General features: G+C 44.1%; 1 protein-coding gene across 2 annotated transcripts in view; it reads left to right on the top strand.

Annotated features, from left to right (window-relative positions):
• The window catches only part of LOC147706290 (sodium-dependent lysophosphatidylcholine symporter 1-B-like), a 138,565-nt gene that overhangs the window by 61,362 nt on the left and 64,002 nt on the right, over positions 1-13,201 (top strand). For both annotated transcript variants that reach the window (XM_086932736.1, XM_086932737.1), the window contains exons 7-8: positions 1,345-1,435; positions 3,230-3,351. In XM_086932736.1, coding sequence (XP_086788862.1) covers positions 1,345-1,435; positions 3,230-3,351 — 213 coding nt within the window. The remainder of the gene's footprint in view (positions 1-1,344; positions 1,436-3,229; positions 3,352-13,201) is intronic.

The raw sequence follows: 13,201 nt of genomic DNA, 5'->3' as shown, positions 1-13,201 counted from the left end.
CCCTCTAGTGGCCCAAAGCCTGCCTTGGTTAGTGATTACAGTTGGGACTAAAAGCAAAATGGGTTGGTGCAGCAGAACATACTATGTGTTGTAGAGTCGCAGAAAGATCTCTGCTGTTCAAAGCTTACTCTGGATATGATTGGGGGGCTCTCTTCGACAGGATGATGTTGATTATAAAGAAGAGTCATTGTATGAGCTCTGTGGATCGATACAAAAGCTAACATTTGCTTGACATTGCCAATATATTGGGTGGATGTCGGGTTGACACTCCTAAGTGTAGACTGACACTTTTGAAGCACAGATGGCTTGACACCATACTGGGTGAAGTGAGTCTGGTTAAAAAACCAGCGTTAAGAAGTGTGGAAATTCATTGAGCAAGCCCACCACCGAGTGTCAATGTGACTGGTCTTTGCACTTGTTGGTTTCTCTCTTTCCACATCTGTATTAGATTTTTGGGGGGTATCTAGGTGGTCTGAGCAACCGATGAGGACACAATTTCTCTTTGTGCTGGTGGACATCCAGACAAGCTGTTTAAGTGGGCATGTCAATTCCGTCTCAAGGCAGAGCAACTTCTTGATATAGGTCCAGCAGGTTTAGATGAGTTCCAACATCCAGGAAGTACTCTTGAGGCCCACACAAGTCTTTATGATGTAGTTCTTCAACTTACTGGCTTATTTTTCAGCTCGGTGAATCCAGACAAGGGATGTAGTATGTAAGGCTCTAGAAGTAAAACTGGCTCGATCACATGCCTTGGTTCTCTCACCAAAGTGTAGGCGTGCTTACTGAGGCAGAGGAAAGGAGTGGGGAATGCGCAGACACTGCTGTTCTTGCTTACCTGTTCTAATGCCATCACCTGCTGGACATCTATTCTGGGGACGAGGACCAAACAATGGGATTTGTGTTGCTACAGTCTTAAACAGCACACTTGACATTTGGTTTGCTCAGACAAATTGACACATGAAGGTGTCTTTAGCAAGTCAAGATTCTAACATTCTAACATTGCAATAGGCTCAGTAAGACTGCAGCTTTTAGAAATTAAAACATGCTATGTGTTGCTTGATAGCTTCTGATGGAAATTGTATGGATTCCTGAAGGAGAGCCTGTGCAGACTTCAGTCTGCCCATGGGGAGGCAGTGAGGAGATTATAATCCTTCACTGGATGGAGACTGTAGTGATTGAACCCTGACTGTTCTGGCAAATGGGAGGTGGGTTTGTGCTGATTGAGACCTGACGAGAGGAAGAAGGGAAGTGGAACTGTGTGCATTGTTTTGTGGCGTCATTGAGGAAAGAGTGGCAGAAATGGGTTACACTTGACTGAAATTAACTACATTCACTCTCTTCTAGCAATGGGCCTATAGTGTTGCAGCCCTGGCCATCGGGGGACTGTACTGCACCTCTTGTCTGATCCTGTTTCTTGGGGTGAAGGAGCAGTCTGGTAAGAGTTGCATTCATTAACCTAGCTCTTGGATGTGTCTCCCAGCATAATCTCCTGGATGTTTCTATGCTAAATATTTGTATGGAGCTCATGCCAACACTCCATCCCTCACCATTTAGGCTTTTTCTCCACCACCAAATGGCCACATTACCCCTGCAAATCCCCCAGCTCCACGTGCTTCACATTTTATTTCTCTTGGTAGTATGTCTTTTTTCTGGATAGTATGTCTTCTCTGTATATACCCAGATGAGCTGACTTGACCCCTGTGTTCATCCCAGTCACCTCTTTGCACATACTTCTTTGTGTGTTATCCCTCTATATCCACCAGAATACCCTTTTCAGCCTTGTGTAAATTCCACAGTACACCACAACCTATGTTACATGCATAATAGTTTAATACTACTTCCTTCCCTATGACTGCACAAAATCATTGTGCTACCTGATTATCCTGCTGAATACCCTCTGTCTGTGCCCGTCCATCACTCCTCTTGTCAAATTACAATAGCCGCTAATGTTCCTAATCAGTAGTGCGCAGATTCTGCTTTTGCTTCAGGAGTGGTTGCTCAACTTTGGCTTTTAGCATTACATTTCTGGAGAGCTCTTGAAATAATTAGTTGATGTCAACACAATTGAGAATGTGAAATAAAAGATTTTCGTTATTTAATCAAGCCTTGAGGAAGTCCCAATACTGGTGAAATGCGTCTGTTTAAGAAATCATTTAATGCATTGGATATCTTGAAATTTTATGAATTGTGGAACAGGAAGAAGAATAAAGTATATTTTCAAACTTGAATGACATCTCGACTGGATACTTTTGTATTGAAGAAATCACGTCCCACAATAAATTACTTTAAATTGTGATTCATATAGCTTACGGAGTGCACATTATCTTGGAATTATCACTCTTCCTCTGCGTTTCAGCCTACAAGCAGAGGGACCTCTCAATTATCGCACACATGCTAAGCCATGGGGATGCAAGATATGAGAACGGTCCCTCTGCTTGCTAAGCAGCTGTGGTTACCGAGGATCAAAGCACTACAGGGACGTAATTCCGATTGGCAGTCCTTGCTGTGAGCAGCTGGAGGTTTGCCCATGATCAAGCCTATAAGCAAGGAGTTCGACTGGCCAAATCTCCATGAATTTAGCAAGATTCGACCATCATTGGCGATCCATACTGAAGACCGAGATTAATTTCCCCATTGTATTGTATTATTTATGTGGCAGGACACTTGACCCTGTTGTAGTTCTGGTGTCTCCAGCGCTCTTAGGCCAATACGCATCGACAATCAACAGGAGCATTACCACCCACTGTTCAAGTCTCAAAGGACAAATCACTGGGGGATATAGGACCGTATAGTTTTGGGTGTATAGATACATCCAAGCCGGGTGGTTGCACTGTCTACAGGTTGGGCCACACATCAAAAGGAAACAGTGGACACCTTGCTGTAGAATATAACTACAAGAAGTATAGTGTTCCATGGACATTTGAAAAGTGCAACAATATTCTGGTATAAGAAATAATTAAAATATTTTTGAAGGCAATGTAACATGCACAATGGAAATTGTTAAAAACTATTTTGGGATGGAATGTATACTATGGACATTGTTTTCTTTATATATTTATCAATGTATTGAGGGTTGTTGGTGAAGGAATGTGTGCAGTATCCTTTTGAAATATCGATTTCTGCCAATTCTGGCTTGTCCATTATAATAATAGTAGTATTGACTAAAACATACTTTTCTAATCTGTCCCCATGGAGAAACCTACTATCTTGCAATGTATTTCTCTTACAGGTTTCCTGAGTCCGCTACTGAAGCCTCAGGTGCCCTTCTTCAGGAGCCTCCGAGTGATCCTGGGGCATACACCATACAAACGGCTAGTCATGGGATTCCTCTCGGCCTCACTCGCCTTTCAGGTGTCAAGTCTTGTTTCCCTCCTCTCTTGCTCTACTTTTATTTATCCACCCTCCTTCTGGAAATCTGGATAGTGTGTGTGAGCCATCCTGTGTGTCTTTCTTTGTGCACTTCCTGTATGAGTTTGTGCCATTATTGGGACAGGAATATCCCCTGCATGCTAATTAGACATGTATCTCTGACCTCAGTGACCCGATGTAGGAAGCTGGCTCTCTAGATAGTTCACTAAATTGAAGTACAATGTGCAGCGAGTCCAGTGAGACCCAGATTGGTAGACAAAAGCAAAAAGTAGATAATAATAGCACTCTATTTGTGGTGGTGTGGGCTAGCAGTTAGGCTTGTCGGAGTGTAGTGCTAAGCATGTGTTGTACTCACAGAGGTAATAAATGATACACTCACTCAAGAACGAATCTGAGACCAATTTGCAAAAATAACATTGTTAAAAAAAAAAAAAAGAAATTTCAAACCAAGAACTCCGTTCTACAGTGAGTACTTTTTTCCAGGTATGAATTTTTCAAGTTTGCAAAATAAATCCCTTTTGTGTGCAATTACGTACCCTTGAAGTCAATGGAAGAAAATAGAAAACTGCATATAAAATCATAGAGTTGGATTTTGAGGTTCACCTTCGGGATTTTGGTAAGTAGCAACACCAGGTCCAATGTTCCGCCAGCAGATTCTCTGAAGCGTCCCAGATTCCGCCAGGAGCAGGATGGTGAGGTCGTTGGTAGCTGGTGTGCTACGAAGAAAGGGGCACCTGAAAACACACTGCACAAGGGTACTTAAAGGTAAGTATTACACAAGAAATACCTAGGGGTCAGTGGAACACTATAGCTCAACTGCGAATATAGATCCCAAAACCACACGGGTAACAGAGTGGAAAGACAGCCCATGCAACCAAATGTGAGATCCAGGTGAAGATTCAAAAGTATGGGCGAAGAATTCCCATCAGAAGCCACTGTGTACTGCCCTTTGTTACATCATTTGGGTACTCCTTGCCCAGGAGGTAGGTCAGAACAGTCCGTCAGATGTGATAGTGGCTGTTCTAAGATGTAAAATGAAAATGTGTCAGTAAAGGGTGGTTTGAAAGTTTGATGTTAAGTGTGGCTACTGAGAAAGCAGTGTGAAGAAAGTGAAGTGATAGGGGTAAAATTGGATAAAACTAGGTGGATGTAAAGTTTTATTGTGTTCCCCTAGTTGTCCAAGATTAAAAACAAAGTGAAAAACACAGATTTGAAATAATATCTGTGACTAGTAGCGGTCAACATGTTTCAGCAAGACTGGAATATTTCCAATGCCTTCATCAGGACCAGATGTATATACAACTACTGCTTTGCAAATGTGAAATAAAGTAAAATCAAGATATCACCTGTAATTCCAGGTCATACGTTCAACCACATACTGTTACCGCAGTGTGAGCCCAGCAATGGCAGGAGCATAAAAGCAAAGAAAAACAAACACATGGTAAATGACACACTATGTCATATACTGCAGGGAATGTCGTTATACATAAATCACATTCGATTGTGGGCAATATGCATTTTGCACTCATTTACACCACTCACCCATTTGTTGTAGTTGATGTGCCTCACCCCACCTGGCAGCAGCTCAGGTTTAAGGAGCACCGCTCTAAACCAAAAATTAAAAACAAAAATGACAGTCCTAATATTCTATTCATTGTAAGCAACATAATCTCTACTCGCAAGTTTGTAAATGCAATCATTCATTTATCATGGATGGTGTTGGTTCATTTTCAAATACACCAAAGTATTACCTTTAAAACATACCACATTCTTAGAAGCATCTCTTTGTGTAGTTATGTGCTTCTCTGTAACTAAAGTCCATAATGACTCTTGAGGGTGCAGTTACCTCAAACTCGTTTCAATTAGGGCAACCAAACATATACTCTTTTACTTCGAGATTAGCAGGCTCTTTAAGTCTCCATAATGAATGTAAAAACGCTACTTTTCAGGCAGGAAAACACCAACAGAGGAGAGCCAGTTAAATACCAAGTCTAAATGGCATAGTCGGACTTTACAATCACGCCGATATGCCGCGCTAATTCTGAGTCCCAAGTACAGCAGTGCTCGTTGGTAACGGGGCCCCGCTGTGATAATAGACACAGGAGCCCGGCAATTTGTCAACGCTAAGGACACCACAAGCCCACCAGTCGTCAACACTAAGGACAAACGTATCCGGATTGCACAAGCCCGCCAGTATGCGGCGCTAGGTCTGGGTCATAAGCATAACAGTGCCTGTTAATGGAGGCGCGCCGTCGCGATATTAAACGCAAGAGCCCGGTTGGGCTGGACTTAACAAGCGAAATGGCACTAATGCGTGGTCTGGCTGACTCACCTATCCGTCGGTGTCTCCCGGCAGTCTTCTGAGCTGTCTTGGGGGGCACTGAACGAGCTGCTGCCGCCATTTTTAAAGATCCAGCACTAATCCATTACGTCACGTGACCCGCAGGACATATTGCGATCACGTGACTTGCGCTGACTCTGGGTAATGTAGTTTTACAATCAAAAACGGCCATTATAGTCGTTTTCGGTGTTTTAACTCTGGGAGTAAGATCGTTATCCAGATAATTTTGATTGGGCATTGCATTATATCCCGGGCGTTTTATGCAGTAATTAGTTAGAAATGCAAAATAGTAATTTACAATCTATTTAGAGTGTATATAAATGTTATGTTTATTATTGTGAAAAAGTGAACCTGATGGACACATCCATTTTGGCATATAAATGTAAATAAATGCAATCTGAGAGGTTGGTACATCCTGCATCACTATGTGCGCGTAATATAAAGAGGTTCAATCTAATTCTTTAATTCTGAGATTACCATGCCTCAGAGGGATATCCATGGGATTGGCTCATTCAATCCATTTTTATCACTATTGATCTTATAGGCCCACTTTTGTTCTAAACTGAACAGGAAATTCCCTACGTCTGTGCAAGATTCGGGAATCAGAGGTTGTTCCAGCACCGTCCATTGGAAATCATTGGGGCCATGTCCCACCTCTAGAAAGTGTGCAGTCAGACGAGTCGATTGCTTACGACATCGTATTGTGCTTTGATGTTCTTGAATTCTTGTTTTGATCCTTCTTGTCGTCATACCTACATATTGTTTTTTGCAGGGGCAAGTGATGAGGTAGATTAGATTTTCGCTGTTACAGTTGGTAAAACGACGTTGCACCCAGGGCCTGTTTGTTCCAATGTCAACTGTGGATGAGTTGCTCGTTAGAGGGCAGACTGAACAAACCCCACAGGGATGGTGTCCCTGTACTGCTGGTAAGTCCCAAAGGGTCCCCACCTGTCTGGGACCTTTGGTCTTGGCACGTGTATGTACTAATTGGTCTTTAAGACTCTGTCCCCTTTTGAATGCAAACAAGGGTGGAAGGATTTTGTCACCTCCTGTATTTAGTATAGACCAGTGCTTGCGAATGATCCTCTGGACTTGATTTGATCTCGCATTGAAAGTATTTACAAAAGTGATGTGATCAGCCTTCTCCTTAGGTGGAGTTTGCTCAAGGAGGGATTCCCTGTTATTGTTTGATGCCCTCTTCTTGGACTGACGGATTATCTTCTTAGGGTATTTTTTCTCAAGTAGTTGTTCCTCAAGATTTCTTGAGTGGACAATGAATGCTTCTTTCTTAGAACAGTTTCTCTGTACCCTAAGAAATTGGCCGAATGGTAAATTGTTCCTAAGGGCCCGAGGATGGCAACTCTCGTAGTTTAACAAAGCATTTTTGGCCATCGGTTTGCGATATAGCTCTGACTCTAGGCCATTAGTAGTGCCCAAAATTTTCAAATCCAGGAACGCCAATTCTGTTTTGTCGTATTCAATAGTAAATTTCAGAAATGGGTTCCTTGTGTTCAACCAGCGATGGAAGGTCAATAGGTCTGCTTCAGAACCACGCCAGATGACCAATATATCCTCTATATATCGCTTCCAGACATGAAGCGACGATAGATGTGGGTTGGTAGGTGTTAGTACCTCTTGTTGTTCAAAATTGTGGACGTATAAATTGGCCAGGCTCGGAGCAAAGACACTTCCCATGCTGGTCCCTGAGGTTTGAAGATAGGTGGTGTTTTTGAACTGGAAAAAAATTTCTTTCATCGCTATATCAGCCAAGGTCATAATGAATGACACTGGTGTGATAGATTGATGGTCACTCTGTTCTAGAAGATGAGCCACAACCTCAAGTGTCTCTGTTTGTGGAATCGAGGTGTATAATGACTCTACATCAAACGACACCAAAATATCGGTGTTGTGATCGTATTGTATTTCTGGAAGGAGTCTCAAAACGTCCTTAGTGTCCTGAAGGAACGTTGGCATAGCTTTCACCATTGGATTGAGAAAATGATCAACAAAAGTCGATAGAGGTTCCAAAATGGAACCAATCCCAGAAATTATGGGCCGCCCTGGCGGGGGTCTTTGAGATTTGTGGGCCTTAGGAAGGCAATAAAAGTATGGCATCTTTGGGTGGACAGTTAGAAGGTATTGGCCCTCTTGTGGTGTGATCCATCCCTCAGAAGTTGCTTCCTCTACCAAATGTCCAATGTGCGTCTTTAGGCGTTCTGTGGGGTCCTCTGTCAGTCGGCGATAGGATGTCTGGTCGCTCAATTGCCTCAGGCATTCACTCCTGTAGGTTTCAGTATCAAGAATAACAATTGCCCCACCCCTATCGGCTGGTTTAATTACTATCTTCTCATTTGATGCCAGAGAGCGTAAAGACAATTGTTCTTTCTTCGTCAGATTCACAAATGGTTTGGTCTCTGTATGGTACAGTTGTTGAATATCATTCTCCACAGCTTCCTCAAATGTTAATACCTTTGCGGGTAAGCCAGCGGCTGGTGGATTAAAAGTGGACGGCTTTCTTAGGCCAGTGTTGTTAACCTCAGTAGCCAGACCACGCATTAGTGCCATTTCGCTTGTTAAGTCCAGCCCAACTGGGCTCTTGCGTTTAATATCGCGACGGCGCGCCTCCATTAACAGGCACTGTTATGCTTATGACCCAGACCTAGCGCCGCATACTGGCGGGCTTGTGCAATCCGGATACGTTTGTCCTTAGTGTTGACGACTGGTGGGCTTGTGGTGTCCTTAGCGTTGACAAATTGCCGGGCTCCTGTGTCTATTATCACAGCGGGGCCCCGTTACCAACGAGCACTGCTGTACTTGGGACTCAGAATTAGCGCGGCATATCGGCGTGATTGTAAAGTCCGACTATGCCATTTAGACTTGGTATTTAACTGGCTCTCCTCTGTTGGTGTTTTCCTGCCTGAAAAGTAGCGTTTTTACATTCATTATGGAGACTTAAAGAGCCTGCTAATCTCGAAGTAAAAGAGTATATGTTTGGTTGCCCTAATTGAAACGAGTTTGAGGTAACTGCACCCTCAAGAGTCATTATGGACTTTAGTTACAGAGAAGCACATAACTACACAAAGAGATGCTTCTAAGAATGTGGTATGTTTTAAAGGTAACACTTTGGTGTATTTGAAAATGAACTAACACCATCCATGATAAATTAATGATTGCATTTACAAACTTGCGAGTAGAGATTATGTTGCTTACAATGAATAGAATATTAGGACTGTCATTTTTGTTTTTAATTTTTGGTTTAGAGCGGTGCTCCTTAAACCTGAGCTGCTGCCAGGTGGGGTGAGGCACATCAACTACAACAAATGGGTGAGTGGTGTAAATGAGTGCAAAATGCATATTGCCCACAATCGAATGTGATTTATGTATAACGACATTCCCTGCAGTATATGACATAGTGTGTCATTTACCATGTGTTTGTTTTTCTTTGCTTTTATGCTCCTGCCATTGCTGGGCTCACACTGCGGTAACAGTATGTGGTTGAACGTATGACCTGGAATTACAGGTGATATCTTGATTTTACTTTATTTCACATTTGCAAAGCAGTAGTTGTATATACATCTGGTCCTGATGAAGGCATTGGAAATATTCCAGTCTTGCTGAAACATGTTGACCGCTACTAGTCACAGATATTATTTCAAATCTGTGTTTTTCACTTTGTTTTTAATCCTGGACAACTAGGGGAACACAATAAAACTTTACATCCACCTAGTTTTATCCAATTTTACCCCTATCACTTCACTTTCTTCACACTGCTTTCTCAGTAGCCACACTTAACATCAAACTTTCAAACCACCCTTTACTGACACATTTTCATTTTACATCTTAGAACAGCCACTATCACATCTGACGGACTGTTCTGACCTACCTCCTGGGCAAGGAGTACCCAAATGATGTAACAAAGGGCGTTACAGAGTGGCTTCTGATGGGAATTCTTCGCCCATACTTTTGAATCTTCACCTGGATCTCACATTTGGTTGCATGGTCTGTCTTTCCACTCTGTTACCCGTGTGGTTTTGGGATCTATATTCGCAGTTGAGCTATAGTGTTCCACTGACCCCTAGGTATTTCTTGTGTAATGAGTATGAGTATTGGGGTATGTACCTAGATTGGGTCGTAAAACTTGCCCTTGGACCCTCTGATTAATCGGTTTGGCTTATACTTAAAGGTAAGTCCAAGGGTTCCCACTCGAGGGAACAGGGCGCAAGGGGCTCAGTGCCACGGGAGCACAGCTGGTTTGTCAATACCCAGACCGGGCGGGCTGGTTGCAGAGCAGATAGGTCAGCCGGGCAGTGTGTGTCAAGATGTCTAAGCAGTCTGGGGGAAGGCAGGTTGCAGGAAGGATTCTGGGACAGCTGGGCCACTCACGATGTTTGTCTCAGGGGTTTCGACGTCGCTCAACGGGTGCTTGCTTCCTGGGCAGTTTGAGTCCGAAATGGATTCTTTGTGTTGGTGTAGGTTACAGGTCCGGTCCCCTGGGTATTGGTTCAGCACGTCTCGGATCAGCAAGTAGGTAAACCGGACTCTGCTGGTTTGGTGCCTGCGATTTGCAGGGGAGTATTTCCACTACCCCAAGGGAGTTCTCTGGTGGCAAAAATTCTGCAGCAGGTCTTCTGTTCTCAGGTCAGCAGCTCTTCTTTGTCTATATCATCTTTGTGTCTGTTGAATCTAAAGTTCAGGGTCCAGGAGTGCCACCTAAATACTATAGTTCGGGTGTTAAAGGGGTTGACTGACAGTAGCCAATGGGCTACCTACCTTGAGGGTGTCTGCACCCTCTAAGGGACCACTTCCTGTAGAAAGGGGTACTACCCTAACCCTAACCCTAATTGGCTAATTCCCTCTCAAACCATGATGGAGGAAAATGAAAACTGGGCCCCACATCACCTGCTCACCTTAGGGGTGGTGCTGGCTGAATGGTGACCCACCGCCTAACTTAACTAATTTTCCCGCCTGTCCTCCCTCCAAATGTGAAGCAGGACAGGGAGTCGCATTTCAAAGGCAGCATCGCCTTTGAAGCTTACCACCTTGGAAGGCCATGATGGCCGGGGGGAGGTGTGAAGCACCTCTGTCCAGAGCAGGCTTTGTTCCTGGCCTCAAAGAGCAGTCTCTCACCCCATGAGGTCAGAAACATGTGTGGTGGTGGCAGGCTGGTTAAGACTTGTCAGAGACCACATTAGTGTTTGATGGGGTTTCAGGGGACCCTCTTATGGTGTCTCCTGTGTTCATTTATCTATTAATACATCCAACATTGACATCAGTGAGAATTTAATAAGACGAGATGTGTGGAACCAAACATCTTAGGGTATAGTGAAGCCATCATGGAGTTAGGAAACTCGTGATGACAAGTTTCCAGCCCATGTACTCTCTGTGGCTTCCCTGTGCACTTACAATATCTAGGATTGGACTTAGGGTCTTGTTCACTCGTGCATATACGTCCACAATTGGAATAAAGTGCACCCTCCCATAGGGCTGTAAGCCAGTAGTAGGGGTGACTTGCCTACACCTCAGGCAGTGTATGGGGTATGGCACACAGGGCTGTGTGCCTTATCGATTCTTCGGTTTTCTCTGCACCAAGACACACAGCCTGAAATGGCGGTTTGCGTAGTCTTGGTGAGGGGTCTCTGGGGTAGCACAATTTATGCTGCAGCCCTATTGGACTCTCCTCAGTCCCATTGCCCTAGGTACCAGATGGAACCATTTACTAGGGACTTAGAAGGGTGGCTGGAGTTGTGCCAATCGTGGTTCGGTTTTAGGAATGAGATCTGGCACTGGGAACCTGATTAACAGGGCCCCAATGCACGTTCAATGCGAAATCACATCATGCACCTGGCAAAAAGTGGGGTCTAACATGTCAAAAGAGGCACTTTCCTACACCTGACTGCATGCAAAACTGGCATCATGCTTTTTGTTGGCCCAGTTGACATGCTAAACTGTTGTGTGTGTGATGAAGGCATAAGCCGGTCCACAGTGATTCCAAAGTCCAGAACCTGTTTGGTGACATGGAGGAGCACACCAAGCGTGCATTGTTTAATGGCATGGACCAACTATCTATGTCCTGGGTTGTTGGCATGCAGCATTGGTGGCAGCATACATATATTTTTGTGTGTTGATATTACAGAGCAGACCTTTATTCTGTTTCAGGGGGAGTGCAGCCTACTAATCCCATTCTTGTGAAGTTCCACTTGACACAGACCATGTGTTGACCTCCCGGGTGCGTGACAAGGGCATATATGTAATGTGTGGTTGGTATCAAAACTCCATTTAGTGGTAGGAGTTTGATTGCTGGGGCCATGGGATTTCTTTTGGATAACCCCTAGCATAATAGAAGATGAGATACAGCTTCCCTGACTGGGAAAATGTATTGCCTGCATTACTGATGCTAAAGGGAGGAGACCTAGACAATGATGAGAGATAGGATGGTCATCCTAAGGAATTTTATAGATACCTTTTAGAAGGAGATTGATGATTATTCCATCACAAGCACTGCCATTTGGTGGATGGTAGGGGAGAGGGGTGAGTTGGCAGATCTGTTAAGGGTGAGTAAGCTTCCAGGCAGGGCATATCAGTTTGCCCTTCCCTGATTGTTACTTCAAGAAGGGTGATTACAGTCAGATATTTACACTTGATTGTGCTCATGTTTTTGGATACTCCAATTTGCAGGCAGAATCATCACTATATACTGAGAGAATCATACCTTGCACAATGTCTGTCTGCATAGCAGCCACAAAAAATGCCAGAAAAAAGGGAACCACCTCAACCAGGTTCCTAGACTTTAGACAGTAGATTGGTGTTCACTGTAGGGGAAGTAAGTATAAATTTGAGACCCAAACCAACCTCCCTTGTTCCAGTTCCAAGGAAGTGAGTGCAAGTGCTCCTCAGAGTATTGAACGAGCTGCAGTGCTTTAGGGCTGGTGTCTGCAAAATGTCCATAGGTGAGGGGACAACACCTAAGGTCTGCAAAACTTTCCGTAGATCCTATGTCTGTCTACTATCTAGAAGTCTACTTGAATGCACATAGAGGGGAAGGTAGTTTGTGGCCCCGATGGAGGAGACGTCCAACCATGTTCTCAGCTGAGGACCACATAAAACGGCTGATTGTAGATCAGGAATGCAACTAGCAGCGGCCCGAACTGAGAAGAGTGGTCCTGTCTCCCTGCGTCTCTGCTATCCGGCATCTCCCCAGTGACAATAGGGTCCTGTTTTAATGCTGCTGCTATATTGTGAACAAAGCTGTCGTGACTGCCGGGTGGAGGACCCCCATCAACTTTAGGTCGCAATTGCTGAAGACAGGTGACCGCTGACAAGGGCCTACAGTGCGGCTTTCTTCAGAGCTGAAATCAAAGAGGGACAGCTGCCAATCCTGCACCCCATGCTATAAGCCACCGGTGTTCCTCCAAAGAATGCATTGCAACAACCGGCGCCCTGTCTTGTTTTCTCACATGCAGGTAAACAAGTCAACAGGAAACTGTGTAGAAA

The sequence above is a fragment of the Lissotriton vulgaris genome, chromosome 7, assembly GCF_964263255.1.
Source record: "Lissotriton vulgaris chromosome 7, aLisVul1.2, whole genome shotgun sequence".
Lineage (NCBI taxonomy): Eukaryota > Metazoa > Chordata > Amphibia > Caudata > Salamandridae > Lissotriton > Lissotriton vulgaris.
The sequence above is the reverse complement of the archived record's forward strand: the minus strand, read 5'-3'. Positions and strand labels throughout refer to the sequence as shown.